The sequence below is a fragment of the Dermacentor silvarum genome, chromosome 5 (assembly GCF_013339745.2).
Source record: "Dermacentor silvarum isolate Dsil-2018 chromosome 5, BIME_Dsil_1.4, whole genome shotgun sequence".
Lineage (NCBI taxonomy): Eukaryota > Metazoa > Arthropoda > Arachnida > Ixodida > Ixodidae > Dermacentor > Dermacentor silvarum.
The window spans coordinates 15,328,252-15,356,133 of record NC_051158.1 but is presented as its reverse complement, the minus strand read 5'-3'; the positions used below and the strand labels follow the sequence as shown (position 1 = coordinate 15,356,133).

Sequence of the window (27,882 nt, the reverse complement as noted above, 5' to 3'; positions counted from 1 at the left end):
GGAGGAAGTGGCGCCACGTCACCAGTGTATAAAATCAGCGCGCTGCCTCCCGCACGTCACTTGCTCTTCGGATTTCATCGGTGCTGCCTCTATGGAATGGACATTGAAGCGTCTACCTCAGCGGCAACTGTGAAACGTGGTCGCCCACGATAGTACGCCTCAAAAGAAGAAGCAATGAAATACAAAAATGCCGCACGGCGAGAAAAAGGGCAGGCACTTGCTGCAGCTAAAAGCACCACCAGCATGTATCCAAAGGAACGTGCACGACGTTCTAATATCCATCTGCGGCAAAGTCGTCTGAATGATTCTGGTCTGTGGCCAACGTATACGCAAACACATGAACACAACCGAATCAGCAGAAAGAACTTTAACGCATGTTGAAAGCACCATCCGAGAACATTTCACCAAAGAGACTACAATGCTTTCGCATTCCCACACGTCAGCAGTCTTTGGTGTCTCTACCGATTTTTTTTTTTTCAATGCGTGAATCATGTTTTCTTAAGTTTGGCCCTGGCATTGTAAATGCAAGCTCAACCCACAGTTAAAGCTGCTGATTACGTAGCGCGTCACGGACAAGGACACGAGGAAGAGACAAGAGATACGCACACGTCCTTGTGTCCTTCTCCGCAACATGATATACGTAATCTGTATCAATGGCACGTCAACAGGCCATAATAGCAGCCTTAGTAAAATCAAGTTACAGCTCTGCAATCGCGAGCTAAACTCCGCCGTAGTCTGCTGTTTGTCAGCAGTTGTCCTTCGACTGGTTATCGGTAAAAACTGCTGTAGTTTATTCTATACCAACCCGACACGTAACATCTGGTAAGCCTTACATGGACCATGCATGCTAAACGTTATTTTCGCCTATTCTGACAGTCTGCTTTCGTGTGGGCGCCTTTCTAATTTAAGCGTGGCCCCGATAAACGCCGTCCTTCGTTGTCACTATCGCAAGACACCTCGACCTGTTTGTTTTTCCGGTCGCTCATATATAAGGCAGTTCTAAAATACGGGCTTGGTAGAACTTCTTTTCGATTTCAAGAGAGAAAGGACAGATTGTTCAGCTGCGTGAAGTGCGACAAACAAGGTAAGATGTCCTCCAAATTTTCGGACTTGCAGTTATACAGGTAGCTTCTGCTTAACGCATCAAAACACGGACACGCCAAGATATCGTTCGCTCCTTGGTGTAAGAGTTTCGCACCAGCTTAAGGAAGAAAGCGGTTATTTCACGTAGAGAGAAATAGAAACAAAGAAAGGCAGGAAGATTAACGAGAAGTACGGTTTACTACCCTACTCGGAGGTATGTAAAGAGATAGGAAGGGATAAATAAGAGCCTAAAAGGGGAATTGGTGCACAAACTTGAAGCAGCCCACGTCAGTATGGCAATCTGCGGCCTTTTTCTGCGAATACTTTCAGTAATTCTTAAAACTCATCCGTGGCAGATAGCGCAGTTGTAGTCCTTGATCTGGTCTACTCGAAGAGGCGGACATTGCTTGTACAATAAATTGAAGTGCCTTATCTCTAATTAACAAAATTTCACTAAGTTATTAACTAATTACCTTAGATCACATATTGTAATTTTCAAACTTTAGCTCGTGAGACTGCAAGGCATTTCCACTTGAAAATAATTCTGTAGATAACATCACTTTCGAGATATGCACCATCAAACTTGCTGTTAAAATGCACTGTCATTCCACTTGCTTTTTCAACAAAACGCCGTTTTATGACTCGAAGCACAAAAGTAACTGGAACGCCAGTGTATTTCTTCGCAAAGTTCGAGAATTAATATCTCGAAATTGGTGCCATCCTGAGAATTCGTTCCAGTTGGATCTACCTTGCGAACTCCCAGGCTTCAATTTATAAATTGCAATATGTGCATGTAAAGTAATTAGTTAGGAACACAATTAGTGAATTTTTGTTAATTATTCAATCATGCATTTTGATTTGTCACCTAGATAATGTCCGCCTCTTTAGGGAGTCGAGCTCAAAGGCTATAATTGTACTATCTGCCACAGACTATTCTTAAATATTACTGTAAGTCTTCTCAGAAACACCCGGTATATCGCTGGCCCCTACACCGCAGGAAGCGAACTAGCGCTCTGGCCACATTTACCGCACTATGTGTGACATGTGACGTGTTCCTTGTTCTTGTTCTGACGGCGGCCTGTTGTGCAGCGTCTCTGCCACTTGGGGCTGCATACCACGGGTATTCCACTGAAAAATGGAAGCCTCTTTGGCTTCTTTTTACTGCGTAAGCCGTTATGGGCTCATTCCAATAGCCGTTTCTGGTCGCGATGATGCCGCCGCCGGACCCAGGCCCGCTGCGTGCAAGTCGGATACGTTACTACGGAGCCACGCAAGCACTTGCTATCAGGCAGAAGAAAAATTCCCTTTATACGCGCCCTATAGGGCAGCGCGCAGGCGCAGACGACCCGAGCCTCCGCCAGTATGGTGGCGCCATCTAGTTAACGTGCCTGGAACCGCCGCGTGCGACGGGATGCGATTCAGACGAGGCGCGCAGTCAACGCTATCCTGATGTTAGATGTGTGCCGCATATTATGGGTACCTCTTCGGTACACGTAATAGCGTCTCCTCGTAAGGTACGAACCGCCGCTGAAGAAGCGAATCGTAGAGCTACGTGCGCGGCTACAACCAGGCATCATCGGGCTCAGCACACGCGCGCTGAAGAAGCGAATCGTAGAGCTACGTGCGCGGCTACAACCAGGCATCATCGGGCTCAGCACACTGCTGTGCAGAGAGCATAACAAGCCGCAGCTCGCCGTCGACGCCAGGCAGACAGTTCCAATCGTTCTCGTCAAAATAGAGTAGTAGCAGTAAGTGGTTCGTTGGGAAAGGGAAAGGTTGGCGCTATCTTCTGCAGCCCTTGAGGGAGCACGGCTCAGCGCCAACGGGGAGGGGTAAGTGGGAGCGAAAGAAGGGATAGAATCAAAATAGAGGCGAAGACACTTTGCCGCGAAGACCTTGTTGTGCGTGGTGCCGAAATAGGAGCTACTCTTGCGCCACTCAACCAGCTTACGCTGTGACTGTGCAGCGTGTGCCGCGCAGGCCTGTGACTTTTTGTAAAGGTGGCGGTGATCGAGCCATTGCTGTTGCTATTGGAGGCTTGCAAGAACTGGATTGAGAGCGTCCACTACTTGCAGTCAACTTCGAGCTGCCGGTGGCTGCATGCTCGTCAGCAATACGTTAATAGCATTAACAAGAGATTTCACTGTTGCAATAACTAGCTGGTCCTGGTCTTCCTCAGGGCGGGCAGCAGGTAGAAGTCGTCGGGACTCCTCCGTGTACTGATCGCACTCAAAAGCCCAATTATGTAGAAAGAGCCTCGCACTTTACGTTACATCATAGTATACCGCTTAATTCCTGTCATAACAGGCTGGTCACTGTGGTAACAGATTGCAGCTTGTAATTTATAATGTACTGAGAGTGAGATAGCAAACGACAGTTCTTAGGCATGGTATTTTTGGTGTCACGTGTTCGGGTATTCTCCTCGCCAACTGATTCTCGACGCGCATTAGGTTGTTTCAACGGAACAGCATTTCCAGCAGAAAACCACTGACATATACGGCAGGGAAGAAGGCACGCGACACATCACTTTTCAATATCTACGTGGTTTCCTTCCCCGCACTGGCTAGAATTTGCCGAAAATGTAGTTCGATATATTATGACTTTCAGCAAGCAGGACGCTTCATTGGGGATCCGCGCAGCATGTGTGTTAATAAAGCAGGGATTTTTGCCGCAACCTTAAATTCAGTGCCAGGAAAAAAGAAGCGTCTATCCGCACATATGCGACATATTCTGGTGAAACGTGTACGTAGCTCTGTCAATTGATAAAAATTTATGATATGAAACAGTGCCTCAGCAAAAAAAAAAAAAAGGCTTACGCTCTTCTACAAATGATGTACGTGTATATGCTCGTCAATAGTCAGGACGTGGAAAACACAAATGACCAGATTAGGCCAGGCATTTTTTTTCTGCCCAGAAATACACCATGTGAGCTAGAATTACCATTAGGTAAAAACAATTAAAGGGGCCTAGTAGGTGTACGTTCATTATTCGTCAAGTTCACAACTCGCTTCGTCCGTCCGCATCGTTGTTCCCTTCTTTGTCATCATTCTGTTAGTGTAAAACTCAGCGGAAAAGGTAATCATTCAGAATTAACAGTTTTCAATTATGTCTCTTGACTTTTATTAGGGCGTACCACAATCTGTACGCAGCTACATGCTATATATCATGTGCTCGCCCTTTGACGTAATCTGTTCAAATATATTTAAACAAAGTTTTTTAGCTGACGTGACCACTGACACTTTCTCTTTTTTTTCTGAACGCGCCTACGCGAAGGTAACGTCACCAAAAGTTTCGAAAAAATCGAAAGAAGTCATTTGATGTTGTCTGTCTTCTTTGCAGTGCGAAGATGAAGGTCACCTTGGTTTTTATGCTTTTCATCGCCATCGCTGTTTTCAGGTGAGACGCGCAGCGCAGCTCTAAACTTAACTGAGATAATCGACCCACAGTTCTCAATAGCCATGAGGCAACTTGATGTGTCAGTATTTGCCGTAAGATGAATTCCTGCACGTTAATACATTCCTGCAAAAATGTTAGGCGCAACGTTAAGAGACAGCAAGAGGGCGGTGTGGATCAGAGAACAAGCTTGGATAGCCAATGTTATAATGGACAGCAAGAGAAAAAAAAAATGGAGCTGGGCAGGCACTGTAATGCGTAGGATGGATAAGCGGTGGACCATTAGAGTTACAGAACGGATACCAATTAAAGGGAAGCGCAGTCGAGGATGGCAGAAAACTAGGTGGGGTGATGAAGCTAGGAAATTTGCAGGCGCAAGTTGGAATCATCTAGCGCAAGACAGAGGTAATTGGAGATCGCAGTGAGAGGCCTTCGGCCTGCAGTGGACGTAAAAACCCGCTGCGGTGTCTCAGTCAGCTAAGGCGTTGCGCTGTTGACCTCAAGCTGGCGGGATCGAATCCCGGCCGCGGCAGCCGCATTTCAATGGAGGCGAAATGCAAAAAGGCCCGTGTTCTTGCGCTGTAGTGCACGTTATAGAACCCCAGGTGGTCAAAATGAATCCAGAGTCCTCCACTACAACGTGTCTCATAATCAGAACTGGGTTTGGCACGTAAAACCCCCGAAACAAAAATAGGCTGATGATGATGGTGAAATTCCTGCAAATGCAAGTCAATGAAGGTCGAGTGGACTTGGTCATACAGAAGGCACTGTCTCGGAAATGTGCTCCTCAACAATAAATGTGGACGTCGTAAACAGTCGCTTGCCCGGCGCAGTTTCTGTTACAGTATCAGTCTGCCTAAAACATCGCTCTCACTTTTCGTTGGGTCGCATGCTGAAGCAGCGATAGAATTTCATCGGATTTAAAAGACGCTAACGCTGTCTTTCCCAGTTATTAATGATAATTTTTTTCACGATCGCCTAGTGCACTTTGGCTTGAGAGGTCTCATGCACTGATGTCGAGCAGACAGAGAAACATGTCCCTCATGTGGAGCAGACGAAGAACCATGTCCCCTCTTTTGTTCGGCTATAATTGTGCGATGAAAAAAATCACCGACGATCACGATACTCCCTAATGCCAAATTTAGGCGCAGCTGTATACGTGTTTTCATTTCGCGAAATATGGGCTGGCACGGACAATCTGTCTCGTGCGGCACGTTGCAAACGGAGCGAAGTGTGGCGCGACTGCCTCGCTAATCTGGAGATAACGAGAGCCAGCGCATGGGGGACGCGGGCTACTCTGGCGCCATCTCGTAGCCATCGTCGCCGCACTACTCTTTTCTTCTCACGCTTTCGCCATACCCTCCTCCTCCTCTGCTTTCTTCCTCGCGTCTTTCATCCCCCGCTTCGCTCCGCGTTCGCGTTCATCTTACGCTGTGCTCGTTCGCTCGGTTACGCCGATGCTCGCCACAGGAACGGCCGCCTAAGAGATGCGCTTTAAAATGTCTTGCAACATACGCGCCATCTTTTCTTACAGTGTGTCCGGAACGTCACTTCCCCACTGTGCCGCCGTGACGTGTAACCCAGAAGCGTGCGAAGCAGTTACCTGCACCTGTGGAACCTACAAGGACCAATGCGAGTGCTGCGACCACTGCCACAAGGTACGCGGAAATGCAGACACAAATGACTGAGCACGCAAATTTAGAAAAAGTACAAAACCAGAGTGAGAAACGTTTTCGCGTTTTCATGGCATGAAAGCTAAACATTTTTTTAAAAGCTGGAGAGAAACAGAGCTTATGTTTTATATTTGCTTACGAGACTGACCTCTGCCCGGCACTTCTCATGTTAAACCACTAAGCAGATATTCACACGCGAAAGCCAAGGATCAGATCTAAATTTGTCGCGCTAAAGGACCTTCGCATCTGATAATACGGTAATACGGAAAATGTTGTACACGTGGCTGTAAAGATACCTACGAAAAATACGAAGACGATGATAAAGAGGATCACCGGCTTAAGAAACACAATAGCATCGTCAAAAAATAATGCGCCAAGAGGAATTCCCGGCCTGGCAATACTTCGAGCTTACTTCCTATAACATCAGACTCCACTACGTCAGCCTACGAACAAGCGACTTTGCCGATGAGTGGTCCTCCTTCTAGCGCATGCAAAGGAAAGTTAGAACTGCGCATACCCCAGTACCATGCTAAGTTACAGTTCCCTTGGTTTGGTATTGTTTTCCTTTACTGATGGTACATACCAATGTGGGCGATTGGACAATACTCGGATGGTGCAAGGAACGATGTTTAGTTACTAAAAACAACTGGATTATTTCGCAAGAAAGGATTGAAAAATAGCGTACAATAAATTTATCAAGAAAATCGCCTCAAGACAACTAAATATTGCTTTACGCGTGAGCAAGCATCCCTATGGCGGTGCCAAAGACCAGAGGCGTTCAGATAAAAAAAATAAAAAAAAAACTCCGTAATGGAAAAAATGATACCAAGTTGTCTAAACGACGTTTCTAAAATATTTTCCCATAAAGATGACCAACGGCGACAGAATGAGAAAAAAAATGATCCGTCGTCGCATTCTCTCCACAAATTGGGCTCAGGGGGGAGGGCGTCATACTAGCCCTATGACAACAAAAATTTAGGGCAGGTATCCCCCGGCAAATATGGAGTAAATTTGCTTCAGTTTCTCGGGTGTGAAACGAATTCTTCTGCCATAGAAAGTGCCGATACTCGGCGAAACATAGCTGGGTCGAAAATGCCTCGAATCACAACGCGTCTCCTGAATCTGGCAGTAGTCATGCGCGTTGACTTACGCAGAAAGTACAGATAGCACATGGCCGCTGAAGTCTTCTTTCGGGAGGCCTTTTCGTCCACAAAAGAAAATTGTCAGTTTCGCCCGAAGGCGACGCAGTGAAAGCGGCAGCAAGATTTTAGCGTTCAACTGGAGGCGTCTCAGAACGTTGGCGTCACGAAGAGAGTGCCAGCAGCGTTGCAGGCGTCACGCCTCGACCAAAGGGCAGCCATCGGCATTGGTGTGCGTCCAAAAAACGATTACATGAGACTAATACTGTCTCCTTATTCTTGTACGCCATGCTCAAATTGTTGTACACTGCTGTCGCCTTTGGACATTGTTGCATGTACCCTCCATTGTGATGCCACCCAGGCGCTGTTATAACGAGATTATAAGTTTGTACTTCGACCACCTGAAATGTACATAACCAAGACCAGTGTACTCCAAAATCTAACGCAGGCATTTCTTAAGTAATTTTCCGTACTTTCCTTTTTTTTTCATGTTGTGTACAAATAAACGATCAAAATGCCAGTCTGTTGAACGTTTGGCCATATGTCTCGTCAACAAAGCAAAATACGCTCGAGCGCTACAATTGCCGACCTTATTACCAGGCTAACCCGCGCCTGCCGCAACTATCACCACAGTGATCGCCACCGTCAAGCTGATCCCTAGCCCTCTCCGATTCGACTCGGATCGCCACGATACAGAGTCAGATAAAGCGTGCCCAAGCTGGGCGTACAGCCGCTCGCCAGAACAGTCGAAGGCCGGAAGCGGAAACAGGTCAACGCTTCTTCTCCTGCAAACAAACATGGCGGACCACAAGACACGCGCTCACTGCGGCAGACGCCGCGTAAACAACGCAAGTTACAGCAGCCACGTGACCACAACTCTGCCAGATCTCGGCCGAGCTGCCAGGTCGAAGCGCTCTGGAGCGCTCGAAGGCGACCACCCCCTATGTACCATAAAGCGCCCGACCTACTGTGACCGCTTTCTCTATCGTGTACTCTATTTTTGCAGTGTCCAAATGAAGTGTGTACCAGCCTGCCCAGGGACCCTTGCACGGACGGCTACCACTGCACCCTGGACGTTGCCGACCAACACTTCGCCACTGGAAGCACGGGACACTGCAGGCCCCATAACGAAACAGCCACCCCACTCCTCCACCACACCCATGAGGAACACCACAGCTAAATGCGTTTGCAAGAAGTGTCCCCCTATAGACCCGCGGCATCTTGCTATAACAGTATATTTCTACGTAATAGTTGCCACTTAGTGCTTTAGAAGAAAAAGAAAAAAACGTCGTGATAATAAAGGTACAACTCAGTGTCATCATTTGTCTGCACGTTCCATTAATTGTTGTCGTCGTCGTACTTCCTCTGCAAGTACTTGAGTCAAAAGAAATAAACGAACACCGCAACCGGAAAGGTGTTGTTAATAAGCACAATACCCCTGTCACACGGGCACTACAAAGTCCTTTGCACTAAGGGGAATCTTCTGGAAAAGCGTACACACGAGACGACACTTAACAAATGAGTATTTCCTCCTCTCTGGTAAGGGTCCCTTGCGGTAAGGGTCCCTTGCGGAAACACGTTCGAACTACTTTCATGGCGTAAAGGCGTAGCCTCGTACGCATCCCATCAATAACACGAAAATGTGGTCAAAACACTGTAGTACTGTAGTCTAATTGGAGTTAATTTGTTCGCTTCCGAAAAAATGTGTATTACATGCGTTGGCATTAATTATGTCGCACCTCTTTGAGGTCCGCGATCCACGACTTAAAGGGACACTAAAGGCAAATATTATTTCAACGTGGTGTTAAAATATCATACCAGAAACCTGGAAACGCTTGTTTCGTGGCACGAAAAGACTTATTTTAAGAGAAAATTGCATCTGAAGCGTCCGCGTAGCTCTAACGCAATATAAATCGCCCGCCCGAGCGAGGAGTGGTGACGTCATGGCCATACAGTGACGTTGTGCCGCCGGTGAGTAAAACGGCGCCCGCAGACGGCGCTACGGCTTTTTTTTTTTTTTTTTTTTTTTTTTTTGCGGGAAGCGCAAACGCGCGGCTAGAAACAGAGCCAAGACAGAGCCGACGGCAGTGCGAAAGCCATGGAGGAAGAAAAATATTGCCTACATGGCGAAAGCGGAAGTATGGTGGCTAGCCACGATAGCGGAAGGTAAAGCGCGCGCCGAATTGTGAACACGGTGATCGTCGACGCTCGTCGCAATGGACCAACTAGTTGACGACCCTGACAACGACACATTGGCTCGCGATGCTGGGCTCGATTTCAGCGATTTAAGCTCTGATGAGAATGACATGCTCCTCAGGGCTCGCGCTACCGGCGTCGTTGCCTACTACGAAGACGGCCTCGACACGGACTCTTCTAAGAACGAAAGCAGCCAGGGCGTCGGGCGGCGAAGCTGGTCACCGTCTGGACGTGCCGTCGCGACTCTCAAGCTGCTAGCAAATTCAAGTGCGAGTTTAGCGAGCCAGCAACACCAGCGCAGCACTACGCGATAACGAAACTTCTGAAACTCGAAAGCGCGCGAGGAGCAGAGTCGAGCGAAAACGAAACCTATTGACCGCCCGCGTCGTTATCAAGTGTAACACCAAAAAGGTATTTTTTTCTAAGAATCTGATAATAGTAGAGAAGTAGCATTTTCTTCCGTCTTATAATCCAACGAAACAATCGTTTAAATATAAGTGGTTGAGTACTAGTGACACAATTTTTTTTAGGAGTGCCTTCGTTATCGGGTAAGTACCGGAATGTCCCTGGGGAGTCTCATATCGTGTCCTGCATTTACCTCAATTTCTCGATTACAAAAGCTCTGTTCGCGATTACATTGACGCCTTAGACGTCCTAGAGCATTTCTCTATCACTTTGGCTTGACTTTTTATTTGACTTTAGTGTCCCTTTAAACAGCGTTCCCCACATTAAAGCGGGTTGTTCAGGCGCTCACTCGACACATGCCCTGCCTCTTCAAGGAACGAAGCGCGATTGACGACGGTCCGGAGCAGACCACCGTTAGTTGCGCTATACAGAGTGTCCCAACAAACATGCTGGACAGAACCAAACTAATGTCGTTTGCCGTCGCTTGGAGATACCGAAGATTATTTTTTGCATTCCGCCTAATTACATAATGTTTTAATTTATTTATAAACTTCTTAAATATTATAGGTAGACTAAAAGTGTCAATGAGAAAATTGTACAGCAACATGAGCAACTCCCGATACAGCTTTCTGTTGCTCAATGCATGCTAGACAAATGTGTTTTTCCGAGCGTGAAAGAAGCCCGCGAATGCACGCAATGTGCCTGGAGCGGCTAGTCGCGAGACAATTTCGTTCTTGGTTTAAAGTACGGTGCATGTGTAACTGTAAACAAGTGGTTTACTCATAATCTTGTCATCTGATTTCGAGAAATTTGGCACTAAATTCATCTAGACCTCTGTGTCGTCCCAGACGGTCGAAGGCAACCTTCAAGTGTGCTTCGAAATCAGAGATTGCGCGAAAATAACGGACGCAGGTGCACCATGGTAATGTACTATACATAATTCCATATTCGTCTCTGCGTTTAAGCAATGAAATGCAGTTTTTACCATAGCAAGCATAAGGAGGTGATGGAGGTATCGATTTTTTTCACATACACGGAGACGCGGCTTTGGGCATCTGACCGTGGTATTTAAACTTTAAAAATTGTTTTTCAAGTTCATAACGTAACCGTAGACAATAAAAACCACCTTAAAGAACGATTATGTCGATGTGACAGTGATAAGATTGAACGTCCCGTAAGAAAACCTTCCAGAAATAAAAATGAACACCAATCTAATAGACTCGATCAGACATTAAAACAATGCCTCAGCAACGTGTTCTTCAAGTACGGAGGTCAACGGCTGAAACATGATGCGATATACCCCTGCGTTACACTCTTAATATTGTTCGACATAGGTTACGTTAAGTAACTGGAACATAATCGCAAGTGTGTTCCAGTTACTAAGCAAAACTTGTGTAGTACGAAATTAAGAGTAGCGCTGGGTTACCGCATCAAATTTCAGTCGTTGATCGTCATACGAGCGTATTTGATCAACGCGTTATTGAGGCATGGTTTTCGACGTGTACTCGTGTCTACATGTTTCGGACCGATTTTTTATTTTCGGAAGGTTTTCTTACAGGAGGTTTATCTTATGTTTTCACATCGACTTGTATCAACACTGCAGCCCGTGGTCACAATGTTTTGCCGCCTTCGTCACTTGTCGATATGACCTATGTCGGGGATATCACATCACGTCGAACAAGCAAGTTCAGCCCAATGTTTTAGCGTCTTAAACAGCTGCCTGTCGGGTGGCTGTTTTGGCGTGTTCACTGTCCGTTCGAACTCTCGGTAGCACTTTTCTGGTTGATAACCAGCGCAGAAATAACTGAAAAGCTCACAAGTTACTCCAATATCTCTTCAGTGAGCGACCGCAACGGGCAAATGGGCAAAATGTTAGTAGAACGTTTTGAAGGTTTGCTCAGCATAACCTCCACAGGCGTATTTCATTGATTATAATGAAGAGTTAAACGCCGAAGTTATGAAGAAATAAAGGGTGGAGAAAAGGCAGGAAAATTTGTGACAAGCATTCAACAAATATTCGGTCATTTACACAATAGAAAAATATTGTCGGCACCAAAAAATTTATTTAGTAGTAGGCATAGGAGTGCAAAAGTGATATCCCCAAAAATTAAGGGCGGGACCTTGTGTTTCTCTGTCTTAGGCAAGTGCTTCACCTGTAAATGAGCTAACTTTTTTTTAGGAGCGACTTAGGATGTGTAGGATGCACTTAGAATACTGCCCTCGAAGTGCGCTTCCCATTTATTTCTAATTACATTAGATCTTTAATTGCTCCTTATCGAACACACCTTGGGAGCGGTAGTCTAGATGATGTGGCACCAGCAAATATATATATATATATATATATATATATATATATATATATATATATTCTTCTAACATAGCCTTGCAACGCGGAGTTAATTCCACGCATTTTATTTCAGCCAGCATGACTAGGCGGCAATTAAAAAAATATTTTTGCAGTATCTGCAGCTTTACTCGCGACTTTACCAAACGCAAAGTTTTTCTTTTCTTATTTTCCCTAAACATTTAAGTCATGTTTTCATTCAAGATGCGCTCGAACTATTTGACGTTGTTTCAAACATACACGAGAAAAAGGAAAGGGGTGGGCGGGGCAAAGGACATAAACATTATTCAAGCCTAATAGGCATGATTACTAGAGTAACACGACAGGGACTAAAGAAAGGTCCCGTGTTCTTTCTTTAGCCCCTGTCGTGTTACTTACGCTAGTCATAATTTTCTTATTATGCTCGTTACCAACTAGCCCTACTTTCTGCCTTAATTATTCACCGCCCTTACTCTCATCTTGCTATCAATGTTACAGTTTTTTAATTCATAGCATACAAACATAATCATGCAAAAGAAGAGTGCACTCGAATTTCAAAGGGACCGCAAACATGCCATTAACGAAGGCCACCGACAATCAGAAAAAATTCTTACGAACAAAAACCTTTGTTAATTCGGCTCCAAGGGCCAGATTTACAAATCTTTTCTTTCGTTAGTGCTCTTTGCCATTGGCCGACCGCCTTAGATAATAATGTGTCTTGCATCCAGATTGGCTGAAATTCTTTCTTACGAACAATTATAGCGTAAGAAGTTTTTGCGATTTTGGGCACAGATTCCATCGTTAAACGCAAGCTTCGTTTCTGTGACGTTGCAGAGTGCCAAAACGGTTATATACGTTTCTCGTTGTATCTTCGACGCTATTCTCGCAACACCAAAGTAGTTCTGAGTGATAAAATATTGTTTCAAACTTTAGGTTCGTGAGTTTCGAGGTAATGTTGTTGATTACCGGAAGATAAATTTATGTTGGTGAAAATTCAGTTCATTTTTATAAATCTCGCGCCGCTACCCCGGCATCTGTGCGTCACAGTGATGTCATGAATTTCGATATAGCTAGACCGCTGTTGCGTAGGAGAAGTTCTCTAAACGTGCAAATATCAGTGTTTTGTTGCTCTGTAATACAATGTGTGCAACACTTACCGATTAGGAAGTTTGCTAGGACGAAGCAGATGACTTCAAAGCACGTGACGTCACGGCAAGTTGGTGCGGGAACTTGATTACGGCGTCGCCACAACTCCTATTGTTATTGCGTCTTTTCTGACTTTTGATATTTGTAGAACTGCAATTCACTTATAAAGCTCGAGGTTGCCTGCTCTTCAGTGTCCCTTTAAAGAAGATGACTGACTGCTTCAAAAATATTAATAAATACTTTGTACAAGAGATGATTTCGCTTCGTGGCTGCTAAACATTTTTCAGGACTGATATGACGGCTCCCAGGTAAGCGGTTGCGTATATGCTAGTTTCTTCTTGACCACAAATGAGAATTTGCGCTGCATATTTGAACCAAACGCCAACAAAACACGATCACACACATTCAGGATGATGGCTTCCAGTTGGGGTTCTTTGCAGACCTAGAACCTCCACCAGGGGAGGTATTCTGTAAGAGTCCACCTAGTGGACATGTCCATTTCGTCTGCTGTTGAAGTTCTCATTGGCTGGGCTGGGGTGCGCTTCAGCAGGATCCAGGCGCCGCAGCCAATCAGCACTTCAGTAGCACACGAAATGGACATGTCCACTATAGGTGGACTCTTACAGAATACCTCCCCAGATGTCACGTTGCGCTGACAGTGCCTATAGTGATCTGTATATGGCTCTCGTAGCCCTATGTAGGAACATTAACGTTGATCACGAAGGAACACGGCGGTTATGATGAACGGGCAGAAAGAACCAAACTGTCTATTGGGCGAACCTTGTGCCAGGACAGTCAAGCAGCCTGTAAATGGCAAGAAAGCGGTGATCAATTTCGGCACTGTTATCGCAATCGAACGACACTGCTCAAGCTTTCGCCCTGTACTTAGGGGTGTCTCGTCGTACGTTCGAGAGCAGCACCAGTGGTGCTCGCGTTCACTCGAGAATGCTTCACAGCATTCGCAGCGCACGCTCATGATCTCAATACGTCGACGCCATGGTGGCGCCATGGCTATGCCATTCAGCTGCTGAGCGCGAGGTCACGAGTTCGATCCCCGACATCAACGGTCGCAATTCGATTGGGACGGAAGCAAAAAAAAAAAAAACGCTCGTGGGAGGGTGCGCGTTAAAAAAGCGCCACGGTCTAATAATTCATCCGGAGTCCTTACGATACGTCGTCTCTCGTAAATCCAGTGTTGCTTCAGGACGTTAAACCCCATGAATCAATGGATCTCAATATGTCGTGCCCCTCTTGGCATAAAAAAAAATCGACGACTGGAGTGTTGGGATGCACCAGGTGATGTTAAAACGTGATGTTAAAGCATGATAATACTGATGACAAGCTAGCAGCTGAAGCAAACAACAGAAAGTATAACAACGAACATGTGGCAACGCACTGAGACACGACTTGTCTCCCCGTCATCTTCACGCTTTCCCGACGCCACGGCGGCTCCACGATTCTGGCTGACTAAAGGTGTGCCGAGTGCGTGCGTCATTGGGCACGTGATGGCGCAGCCAATGGGGAGGAAGTGGCGCCACGTCATGAGTGTATAAAATGAGCGCGCTGCCTTCCGCACGCCACTTGCTCTTCGGATTTCATCGGTGGTGCCTCTATTGCGATGGACTTTGAAGCGTCTACCTCAGCGGCAGCTGCGAAACGTGGTCACCCAGGAAAGTACGCCTCAGAATAAGAAGCCAGGAAACACAAAAATGCCGAACGGCGAGAAAAGAGGTAGGCGCTCGCTGCAGCTAAAACCACCACCAGCATGTATCCAAAGGAACGTGCACGACGTTGTAATATCCTTCTGCAGCAACGTACGTGGTCCGAATGATTCCGGTCTGTGGCCAACGAATACACAAACACACATACCTAATCAGCAGAAAGAACTTTAATGCACGTTGAAAGCATCAACCGAGAACATTTCACCAAAGAGACTACAATGCTTTCGCATTCCCACACGTCAGCAGTCTTAGGTGTCTCTGCCGATATTTTTTTTTTTTTCTTTGCGTGAATCATGTTTTCTTCAATTCGGCCCTGGCATTATAACAGCAAGCTAAATCCTTTGTTATAGCTGCAGATTACGTAGCACGTCACGGACAAAGCCACAAGGAAGAGACAAGCGATACACACACTTTCTTGTGTCCTTGTCCGTAACGTGATATACGTAATCTGTACCAATGGCACGTCAACAGGCCCTAATAGCAGCGTTAGTAAAATCAAGCTACAGCTCTGCAATCGCGAGCTAAACTCCGCCGCAGTCTGCTGTTTGCCAGCAGTTGTCCTTCAACTGGTTATCGGTGAGAACTGCCGTAGTTTCTTCTTACATGCGAGAAACCGACCCAACACGTAGCATCTGGTAACGCACACATGGACCATGCATGCTAGACGTTATTTGCGCCTATTCTGCCAGTCAGCTTTCGTGCGGGCGCGTTTCTAGTTTAAGCGTGGCCCCGATAAAAGCCGTCCCTCGTTGACACTATCGTAAGACACCTCGACCTGTTTGTTTTTCCTTTCGCTCATATATAAGGCAGTTCTAAAATACGGTGATGGTAGAACTTCTTTTCGATTTCGAGTGAGAAAGGGCAGATTTTTCAGCTGCGCGAAGTGCGACAAACAAGGTGAGATGTCCTCTAAATTTTCGGACTTGCGGTTATACAGGTAGCTTCTGCTTAACGCATCGAAACACGAACATGCCAAGATATCGTTCGCTCCTTTGTGTAACAGTTTCACACCAACGTAAGGAAGAAAGCGGTTAGTTCACGTAGAGAGAAGAGAAACAAAGGAAAGGCAGGAAGGCTAACGAGAAGTACGGTTTGCTACCCTGCACGGGGGAATGTAAAGAGATAGGAAGGAACTAATAAAAGCCTAAAACAGGAATCGGCGCACAAAATTGAAGCGGCACACGTCAGTATGGCAATCTACGGGCTGTTTCTGCGAATACTTTCAGTAATTCTTAAAAATCATCCGTGGCAGATAGCGCAATTCTAGTCCTTGAGCTGGTCTACTCGAAGAGGCGGACATTGTACAAGAAATCGAAGTGCCTAGTCTCTAATTAACAAATGCTCACTAAATTTTTAACTCGATCATTACCTTACGTCACATATTGCAATTTGTATATTTCAGCTCGTGAAACTGCAAGGAATATCCACTAGAAAATAATTCTGCGGATGACATCATTTTCGAGATATGCGTAATCAAACTTCCTGTAAAAATTCACTGCCATTCCACTTGCGTTTTTCGCAAAACGCCGTTTTATGCATTGAAGCCCAAAAGTAACTGGAACACCATTGTATTTTCTCGCGAAGTTCGGGAATTAATATCTCGAAACTGGTGCCATCCTGAGGATTCGTTCCAGTTGGATCTACTTTGCCAACTCCCGGGATACAATTTATAAAATGCAATACGTTCTGTAAAGTAATTAGTTGAGAACACAGTTATTTTTTGTTAATTATTCAATTATGCATTCGATTTCTCGCTTAGATAATGTCCGCCTGTTTGTGCCATCCAGCTCAAATGTTATAATTACGCTATCTGCCCCAGATTATTCTTAAAAATTACTAAAAGTCTTCCCAGAAACACCCGGTATATCGCTGGCCCCTATACCACAGGAAGCGAACTAGCGCTCAGGCTACTTTACCGCACGACATGTGACGTGTGACGTGTTTCTTGTTCTTGGTCTGACGGTGGTGTTGTGCAGCGTCTCTGCAATTCGGGACTGCATACCGCGGGTATTCCACTGAAAAATGGAAGCCTCTTTGGCTTATTTTTGTAAAGGTGGCGGTGATCGAGCCGTGGCTGTTGCTATTGGAGGCTTGCATGTACTGGATTGAGAGCGTCCAGTACATTGTAGTCAACTACTAGCTGCCAGCGGCTGCATGCTCGTCAGCAATACGTTAAAAGCATTAACAAGTGATTTCACTGTTGCAATAAATAGCTGGTCTGGTCTTCCTCAGGGCGGGCAGCAGGTACAGGTCGTCGGGACTCCTCTGTGCACTAATTTCCCTCGAAACTCAATTCAGGTAGAAGAGCCTCACACTTTACGCTAGAACATAGTGTACCGCTTAATTACCCTCATAACAGCACTGGTTACTGTGGTAACAGATTGAAGTATGTAATTTATCGTGTACTGAGAGCGAGATAGCAAGCGATAGTTCTTAAGCACGGCATTTTCAGGGTCACATGTTCGGGTATGCGCCTCGCCAACAGATTCCCGACGCGCATTAGGTTGTTTCAACGGAACAGGATTTCCAGCAGAAAAACAGCGACATATACGGCAAGGAAGAAGGCACGCGACACACCACTTTTCAATATCTACGTGGTTTCTTTCCTGGCACTGGTATGGGCCGTAGGGCAGTGGCTAGAATATGGCGAAAATGTAGTTAGGTATATTTTGACTTTCAGTAAGCAGGACGCTTCTTTGAGCATCCACTCAGCATGCGTGTTATGAAGCAGGAATTTTTACCGCAGCCTTAAATTCAGAGCCTAGAAATATAAAACGCCTCTCCACACTCATGCAGCATATTGCGGTGAAATGTGTACGTAGGTGCATTAAGGGAAAAACATTTATTATATGAAACAGTTCTTTTGGGGGGAAAGGGGGCTTACGCTCTTCTACAAATGCTGTACGTGCTCGAACCAATTCGAGACGTGTATAACACAAATGAACGGAATAGGAGAGGTTATTTTTCGGGCTATAAATACACAGTGCGAGCTAAAAATAACCTCAAGCAAAGAAATGAAATGGGCTTGTTGGTGGACGTTAATCATTCGTCGCGTCCATGACTCGCTTTGTTCGTCCGCGCCCTTGTTCCCTTCTTTGCCTTTTTTTTTTTTCAGTGTAAGACCCAGCGCAACATAATTCTTAAAGATTTAAAGGTAACATCACCAAACGTTTCAAAAAATCGAAAGACGGTAATTGATGTCTGTTTTTCTTGCAGTGCGAAGATGAAGGTCACCTTGGTTTTTATACTTTTCATCGCCATCGCTGTTTTCAGGTGAGACGCGAAGCGCAGCTGTGAACTTAACTGAGATAATCGACCGACAGTTCTCAATAATAGTGTCGAAACGACTCGTTGTGACACTACTTCCGGTAATATAAATTCCGATAAAGCCAAGTTAATGCAGGTCAAGTGGACTTAATCACACAGTAACCACTGCCTGGAAAATTCGCTCCCCAACAATGAAGATAGACGTCTTAAAGAGTCGCTTGTCCGGCAATAGTTTCGGCTACATTAGCTGTCTGCCTAAAACATCGCTCTCAATTTTCGTTGGGTCGCATGCTAAAGCCGCGATTCGAACGGAATTTCATCTTATTTCAAAGCCTCTAACGCTGTCTTTCACAGTCCTTAGAGATATTTCTTTTTGGCATTGGCCAAGTGCACTCTGGCTTGAGAGGTCTGAAGCACGTACTGGTCTGGAGCAGACAGAGTAAATATTTCCCTCATGTGGAGCAGAAAAAGAACTATGTCCCCACTTTTGGGCGGCTATAATTGTGCGATGAAAAAAATTGACTGACGATTACGATCCTCCTCAATGCGAAATTTGAGCGCAGCCACGTATACGTGTTTTCATTTCGCGATATATTGGTTGGCGCGGGCAATCTGTCTCGTGCGGCACGTTGCCAACCGAGCGAAGTCAGGCACGACTGCCTCGACAGTCTGGCACGACTGCACGATAGTCGAGGCACGACTGCACGATAGTCGAGGCACGACTGCACGATAGTCGAGGCACGACTGCACGATAGTCGAGGCACGACTGCACGATAGTCGAGGCACGACTGCACGCACGACTGCACGATAGTCGAGGCACGACTGCCTCGACTGCCTAGCACGACTGCCTCGATCTCGAGAGCCAGCGCGTGGGTGTCGCGTGGGGGCGATTCACGGCAGCCGCCGCAGACAGTCCTACCAGACGACGCACGCTACTCTGGCGCCATCTCGTATCTATCGTCGCAACACTACGTATTGCTTCTCACGCTTTCGCCATACCCCCCTCCCCCGCTTCCCTCCTCGCGTCTTCCCATCCCCCCCTGCGCTCCGCGTTCGCTTTCACCTTACGCTGTGCTCGTTCGCTCGGTTACGCCGCCGCCGACGCTTGCCGCATGAACGGGCGCCTAAGAGCTGCGCTCTAACATTTTCTTGCAGTACTCACGCCATCTATTTTTACAGTGTGTCCGGAACGCCACCTCCCCACTGTGCCGCCGGGACGTGTAACCCAGAAGCGTGCGAAGCTGTTAACTGCAGCTGCGGAACCTACAAGGACCAATGCGAGTGCTGCGACCTCTGCCACAAGGTACGAGGAAATGCAGACACAAATGACTGAGCACGCAAGTTCCTTTATGGAAAGTACAAAACCAGAGAAAAAAAGTGTTCGCGTTTTAATGGCATGAAAGGTAAACATTTTTTTTAAGTTGGAGAGAAACAGAGCTTAGGTTTTCTATTTTCTTACGAGACTGGCCTCTATCCAGCACTAATTGTGTTAAACCACTAAGAATACATTCAAACGCGAAAACCAAGGCTTAGATGTAAATGTGTCAAGCTAAAGGACCTTCGTATCCGAGAATACGACAATACGGAAAATATTGTACACGTCGCTGTAAAAATACGTACGAAAAGACAAAGACAATGAAAAAGAGGATCACCGGCGTAAACATATGACTAGCTTCGTCAAAAAGTAGTACGTCACAGGAAAAATCTCAGTTTGGCAGTACGAAACACTTCGAGCTCACTTCCTATCACATTAGATTACGCTACGTCCGCCTACGATCAAGCCACTTTGCCGATTAGCGTTCCTCCTTCTGGTGCCCGTAAAGAATAGTTGGAACTGCGCATAGCCCAGTACCACGCTATGTTCCAATTTCCTTGATTGGGCATGGTTTCCTTTAATGATGGCCCATACCCATCGCAGGGGATTGGGCAAGACTCGGACGGTGCAAGGAAGGATGTTTAGTTCTTACTAAAAATAACTGATTTTTTTCGCAGGAAAGGATTGAAAAAAAAAAAAGAAGAACGTACAATAAATTTATCAAGAAAATAGCCTCGAAACAACTAAAAATTGCTCTACCGCTGAAGCGAGTATCCCTATGGCAGTGTCAAAGACCGGAGGCGTTTAGATAAAAGCTTCGGAATAATATATATATATATATATATATATGCCAAGTTGTCTAAACCGCGCTTCTAAATTGTTTTTCTGTATGGATGGACAACGGCGACAGAATGGGAAAACGTGATCGATCGACAAATAAAGCAAATCAATCAATCAATCAAACAATCATCGCATTGTTTCCATGGATTGGGCACAGCGGGCGGGCAGCCATCCCAGCCAAATGATGGTAAAAGGTATCCCCGGCAACGTAATCGGGTAAACATTACTTCAGTTTTTAAGGTGGGAAATGATTTTTTGTGCCAAGGGAATAGGAGGTGACAAGACACAGCGAAACACGTACAGCTGGGTCCAAAATGCCTTGAATAACTGCGCGCCTCCTGAATCTGATAGAAAGTCATGCGAGTTGACGCAGGAAGTGCTGACACCAGAGGACCGCGGAAGGCTGCTTTCAGGAGGATGTCAGACTTTCCGTTCACAAGAAACAGACAGACTCAATTCCAGTTGACATCTACGTAAAGAGAAGCTTTCTTGGTGTGCTTGGCTCATGAACCATGTTTGGGTGTATATGAAGTGTGGTTTTCGAGGTATTGAAGAGCTGCATGTTATACGAAGAAATGATTATTTCTTTGCATGCAATTAAAAAGACAGGCTGGATATTAAATACACATATTTACATATATATGTAATGTACACACACACACACACACTATATATATATATATATATATATATACACCAACGCTTCAAAAACACTTCGAGTGCGAAACACGAAACTACGGACCCAAATGGTATCTACAGCATTAGTTTCAATTTCCAGTGGTGTACGCAGTGTCGTGTTGCACTCGAGGCGTTTTTGAAGCGTCGCTTTCGTATAGTGCAACTGCGAATCCAAACGCACCAAATAAGCGTCTCAACGCACTGGCTTGCCCACCGCTTGTCTACACAAGCTCCCGTGGCGTAATTATTGCATCATGCGAGAAACGTACAATACGCAAGAAACGAGCAAGCACTAGCCAAACACATCTTATTTCAAATTCAGCCAGAATTTTAATGGTATGAAGTCAGGAATCCCACTTGAGAATGACCAGTCATGAGCAGAAGAGAAAATTCTTCCCACACTGTGGCGTCTGCCACAATGATAGTGTTTATTGCTAGACTCTATAAGTAATTTTGTTATATGGCAATTAATGTATTATTGGACATATATTCTGCATTGTAAGGATAGATGTCATCGAAGATGATCTACAGGCGCTCTCACACATCGTAAATAGGTGGTATCTCCCAGATGCGTACATTTAAGCGCTTAATAAGTTTGTACTTAGACCAGCTGAGGTTTATAAAACTGAAGCCAGTGTACTCCAAAAACTAAACAGGCAAATTCTTACTTAATTTTCCGTACTTTCCTTTTAACAGCGAAGCTATTTAAGCCAGCCGTAGGGTAGCCATGGTAGCCATTGCAACCCGGTGGATAAAGAGGAGGAGACCGCGTGCACGTGCACGCGGTCTCCTCCTCGCCAGCTCTCTACCTTCTCAAACCCTGCCCCTCTTCTCTCCGCGGCGCGCTGACCCAGGAGGAAAAAAGGTCGAAAGCTTGCACTAGCTTGCAAACGGCCAGCGAAGCTGGCCGATTGATATTGAGCGGCTAGCCTCCAACGCGTTCGGCGTCGGCAAGCGACAGCGTTCTTAACACTGTACCAAACTTGATTAGCCTGCCTTCGCATGCCAGGAGCGCTGTCGCTCGTAGGTGCCCACGCGTCCAGCGCTAGTCACGCGAAATGTCGCGAAAGGGAAGGTACCTCCGAAAACGATCGCTCAAGAATACCTTCCTACATGCGTAGTTAAGTTAAACCAAGCAGCAACCAAGTTCATGCCTAGCGGTACAACCTAGCGGTAGCAGCCAGTAAGCTTCGCTGTACCTATGCTTTGCGCGACCGAGTGCAAACTCGCCTGATTTTTTATTTTCATGTTATGTACAAATAAATAATCAAAATGCCAGTCTGTAGGATGCTTGGCCATATGTCTCGGCACCAAAGCAAAGTACGCTCGAGCGCTGCAATTGTCGACCTTAGTACCACGCTAACCGGCGTCTGCCGCAACTATAACCGCAGTGATCACCAGCGTCAAGCTAGTCCCTACCACTCTCCGATTCGACTAGGATCGCAACGCGGCAAAGTCAGATGGAGCGTGCCCAAGCTGGACGTACAGCCGCTCGCCAGAACACTCCGAGGCCGGAAGCGGAAATAGGTCGGCGCTTCTTCTCCTGCAAACAAACATGGCGGATCAAAAGACGCGCGCTCACTGCGGCAGACGCCGCGCAAGCAACGGAAGTTGCAGCAGTCACGTGACCACAAATCCGCCAGATCTCGATCGCGCTCCCAGGTCGAAGCGCTCTGGAGCACTCGAAGGCGACCACCCGAATAAACCATAAAGCACCCGACCACCCATAAAGCGCCTGACCTAATGTGACCGCTTTCTCCGCCGTGTACTCTGTTTTCGCAGTGTCCCGATGAAGAGTGTACCACCCAGCCCCCGGACCCTTGCACGGAGGGCTACCACTGCACCCTGGACGATCTCGACCAAAGAATGGAGACCGGAGGCACGAGACACTGCAGGCCCCACAACGAAACAGCCACCCGACTCCACCACCGCACCCATTAGGAACACCACAGCTAAATGCGTTTGCAAGAAGTGTCCCCCTAGACCTGCAGCACCTTGCGATAACAGTAGACAGGGTTTGTCCGGGAAGTAGTAGGACTGATTTTTTCCCGCCAAAACGTGAAGGAAGGGGGTGTTAATGCGCTGGTTGGGTGGTGGGGGGTCTTAGCTACGAGCGCACCAGTCGCCAGTCGGCTCCTAGCTTTCACGGGGTGTAGATTGAGTTTAAGGTGAACCCCTTTCAAGGTGCCTTGTCATCGGCACAATGAATCGTTTGTTAGAGCAGTGTTATGCGGTGAAGTTTTGCGTCAAACTGGGTAAAACTGCGAGCGAGACCCATGGCATGACCTAGACTGCTTATGGGATTGATAGCATGGGTCCATCAAGTGTCTTTGAGTGGCGCAAATTGTTTCGCGAGAGAAGACAGCAAGTTGAAGATGAGCAACGGTCAGGATGCCCTTCATCACGACAATGCACCAAGCCACACCGCCTTTGCTGTCATGGACTTCATGATCAAACATGGCGCCACAGAGCTTCCCCAGCCACCCTGCAGCGCAGATGTTGCTCCTTCAGACTTCTTCCTCTTCCCGCGACTGAAAAGGTTCATGAAAGGACGGCATCGTGGCTCGGTCCAGGCCATTCAAGAGGCCCTAACGAGGGAGCTGAAGAGCGTTCCAGTTTCTGCGTTCCAGGGAGCGTTCAGTGATCGGCAGAGTCGACGGAAACGCTGTGTTGATGCAGAAGGGGTATACTTTGAAAACTGTTAAGTCGATGTGTCAAAGCTGTGAATAAAGTTCCTTTTAAAATTCAGTCCTACTACGTTCACGGACAAACCCTGTATTTCTACGTATTAGTCGCCACTTAGTGCTTTAGAACAAAAAAGAACGTCGTGATAATAAAGGTACAACTCAGTTTCATCATTTGTCTGCACGTTCTATCAATCGTTGCCGTCGTCGTACTTCCTCTGCATGCACTTGAGTCAAAAGAAATAAACAGACACCGCGACGGGAAAGGTGTTAATAAGCACAATACCCCTGTCAGACAGGCACTACAAAGTCCTTTGCACTAAGGGGCATCTTCTGGAAAGGCGTTCACACGAGGCGACACATAACAACTGAGTATCTCCTCCTCTCTGGCAAGGGCCCCTTGCGGAAAGGGACACGTTCGAACTACTTTCATGGCGTAAAGCCGTAGCCTCGTACGCATTCCATCAGTAACACGAAAAGATGGTCGAAACTCTGTAGTGCTGTAGTCTCATTAGTGTTCATTTATTCGCTTCCGACAAAGCGTGTATTACATGCGTTGGCATTATGTCGTATCTCTTTGAGGTCCGCGATCCATGACTAAAACCGCGTTCACCACATTAAAGCGTGTTGTTCAGGCGCTCACTCGACAGATGAATTGCCTCTTCGAAGACTTAATCGAGGACTTCAAGGAATTAATCAACTTCTTAACTATTATAATCAGATTAAAAGTGTCAGTGAGAAAATTGTAGAGCAACATGAAAAACTCCCGATACAGCTTTCTGTTTCTAAATGCGTTGTACACAAAAGTGTTTTTCCGAGCGTGATGGAAGCCCACGAAAACACGCAATGTGCCTCGAGTGGCTAGTCGCGGGGCAATTTCGTTCTTGGTTTGAAGTACGGTGCATGTGTAACTGTAAACAAGTGGTTTACTCATAATCTTGTCATCCGATTTTGGGAAATTTGGCACTGAATTGATCTAGACCTCTGTGTCGTCCCAGACGGTCGAAGGCAACCTTCAAGTGTGTTTCGAAATCACAGAGATTGCGTGAAAATACAGGACGCAGGTGCACCATGGTAATGTACTATACATAATTCCATATTCGTCTCTGCGTTTAAGCAATGAAATGCAGTTTTTACCATAGCAAGCGGAAGGAGGTGATGCAGGTATTGATTTTTTTCACGTACATGGAGATGCAGCTTTGGGCATCTGACCGTGGTATTTAAACATTAAAAATTGTCTTTCAAGTTCATAACGCAACAGTAGGCAGTAAAAACCACCTTAAAGAACGATTATGTCCCACAGTTGTGTTCGGATCTCAGGAGGGGATACCTGGTTTTCAATATATAAAATCGCGATCAAAAGCTCGGAGACCGACCATAGTGTAGTGTAAAACAAGCTTATTTCTCATCTTATAGGCATGATATCTGAATTCGAGCGGTCAACACACACGAATATGCGTTGTTGGACCAAAGCAGTACTAGCTATTCATAATCCGCAAGTGCGCTTCTCTACACTGTGCATTTATCTAACTAAAGGTGGCACCGGTCATTGTGCGAATGAAGAAGTGCTATTGACGAAGTGCTAATGAAGAAGTGCTATTGACGAAGTGCGAATTAAGTGTGAAATAAGTGCGAATGAAGACTAAGTGCTACTGACGAAGTGCGAAAGGAGACGAATTGAATGACGACGAATGAATACGAAGTGCTACAGTTGCACATGCTGGGACTTGTTGCTTGCGCATGGTTTTATCACGAGAGCCACATCACTATTTCTATGCCATAATAGAAGTAAACTGTAATTGCTCGCGCTCTCTGCAAAAATGACTAGACCGCCATCATGGGGGCAATCTGCCTCGCAGGAAAGCTGGCTTTACAATTACGAAGAGGGTCTATTGCAGACTGCAAGACTGCGCCAGCATAAAATATTGCTTTCCCACTGATGCCGTGGTCTCAAAACGCTTGCTCGCGATAGTACGCACGATAAACTTTGTCCATGCATCTACCACGCCCGTGCATCTACTGTCGAATAAGAGGTAGGTACTGTGGGAACGCTGACGTCAATAGTGGATAGGAGTCAACCGTGGACAAAGAAGAGGACGGACGCGCGAGCAGTGGTGCCAGAGCCGCGCGAGCTGCGGCTGGGTGGCCTTGGGCGCGGCCGGTTGGGACTGGAGCTGTGCCGTGGACCGCGGGACCGAGACGTTTTTCCCGCATTGGCGCCCGTAACGTGGGGCCCCGGCTGCGTTCCGGGACAGACCATGGTCGTGGGGAAGGCTGGAGGTACCCGTTCCACGGCTAGTGGCGGCTCCTACCCGGCCATGCATGGCACGTGACCATTTCCGCGGTGCGAGCTGCACCGGTTCCTCCTCCGTCACCGTCATCGAACCTGGCGTGAGTCCTGGTGGTGGCGTGTTCTTCTATGCGCTGCTGTAGCTCCCGGCGCCGCCGTTCGAGAAGGGCATCGCCAGCGCAGGTGACATCATGCACGCGATCGCGCCAACACCACCTCGGGAGCGGCTCCGTCCTTCGGTGCTTGGTTCTCTATTTCTCTGCTTCGGTTGCGGTGCGGTGTGGTCTCTGGTGGCAAGGCATTGACCGGGTGGTGGCTCCTTCCGGCGACCCGCTGAGTGCACTCGTCAGAACGAGGTCGGAGAAGAAAACCAGACCAGGTGTGCGCCAGGGGACGATTTAGGGTCTTTGGTTCCTGCGGGCCTTTGGTCCCGCAGGAACCTCAACATGGTTTAGGGCCTTTGGTTCCTGCAAGACCTCAACTCCAAAGCTGCACCACCTGGGTCTGCTCAATTTTCGTGAGGAGTCCATTATGGAAGCCAGTCGGGTTTAGGGCCTGCGGGTTCCTGGAAGACCTCGGCGACTCGGCCTTGACGGCTCCGCCGATCCTGGTTCGGTGCATTATCAGTCTCCAAGGTTCGCCCGCCGGTGTCATGCCGTCGCTGCCCGCCACCGTGGGCCAGTGCCGTCAACGCCTTCGCAGCGCAGCTGCGGGGAAAAGCGCTGGCCTTGGAATGGCGCTAGCGAATGCTTGCACCCATGGTGTCGACGACCAATTACAGCACCCACCGTCGACTCGTCGCTCCTCCTCGTCTTGTGCCTTGCGGTGTGCTTGCTGTGACGACGTGGCGGAGTGAGCGAGTGATTTTGCAACGCGGAGCAGCGGTGTGTGTGCGTCTGTTGTTGTTGTGTGTCTTGCGTTGTGATCGCGGCCGCGCTGAGCGAGCGCGTAGCGTCGTCGCCGATGGCGACTCGGCATCTCTCGTCGTCCGTGCCGCCGGGTTCGAACGCCGTGCTGCCAGCCAGTGCCGTCAACGCCCTCGCAGAGGGAGGGGCAGTGTGGGAACGCTGACGCGAATAGTGGATAGGAGCCAACCGTGGACAAAGAAGGGGACGGACACGCGAGCAGTGGTGCCAGAGACGCGCGAGCTGCGGCTGGGCGGCCTTGGGCGCGGCCGGTCGGAACTGGAGCTGTAGCCTTGGACCGCGGGACCGAGGCGTTTTTCCCACAGTACATAGTCGCAAATGCAGCTATATATCCCACCTCTGGTTTTTTTTTTTTTAGTTTGAACAAATTTTAAAAAGAAATAATTCGTAAAATGGTACCGAACTGCCTCTTCAGGCACATTTCTGGAAGAAGCGGAAATTACTTGCCTAGTAACTCGTAACATGCATGTGACTCAAAAAAATTGAAAAGGCGGCAGCGCAAAAAAAAAAAAAAAAAAACGCGGACAAAGATGAAACGACAAGAGCGCCGATTGTCGTTTTGTCTCCATCCGTGTTTTCTTGCGCTACCGCCTTTTAAATATATGTACCAACACACCCAATCCACCACATTACTCAATTAAATATTCCCTACGTTTCTAATTTACTGCAGAGGACTTGTTGGAATTGCAGAAACGAAGCCGCGTAGCACTCAAGCGTTATCTACTGAGCAGAAATTGGGAAACTAGCATCAGTCTCAAGACGTCTGTCGCTGAAATATGCTAAACTATACACTGACGCTACAG

At 47.0% G+C, this 27,882-nt stretch overlaps 3 protein-coding genes across 3 annotated transcripts in view; 2 read left to right on the top strand and 1 right to left on the bottom strand.

Moving 5' to 3' along the window:
* The window catches only part of LOC125945437 (lysosomal alpha-mannosidase-like), a 252,278-nt gene that overhangs the window by 188,011 nt on the left and 36,385 nt on the right, over positions 1-27,882 (bottom strand). The window lies entirely within an intron of this gene.
* Positions 993-8,606, top strand: LOC125945541 (uncharacterized). The gene is made up of 4 exons (XM_049667419.1): positions 993-1,084; positions 4,423-4,479; positions 6,011-6,134; positions 8,295-8,606. The coding sequence occupies exons 2-4, from the start codon at positions 4,430-4,432 to the stop codon at positions 8,466-8,468; spliced, it is 348 nt and encodes a 115-aa protein (XP_049523376.1). The 5' UTR covers positions 993-1,084; positions 4,423-4,429; the 3' UTR covers positions 8,469-8,606.
* On the top strand, positions 15,871-24,034 carry LOC125939712 (8.6 kDa transglutaminase substrate-like). Its single transcript, XM_049667423.1, has 4 exons — positions 15,871-15,976; positions 18,296-18,352; positions 19,526-19,649; positions 22,962-24,034. Exons 2-4 carry the CDS (start codon positions 18,303-18,305, stop codon positions 23,118-23,120), a joined length of 333 nt encoding a protein of 110 aa, XP_049523380.1. The 5' UTR covers positions 15,871-15,976; positions 18,296-18,302; the 3' UTR covers positions 23,121-24,034.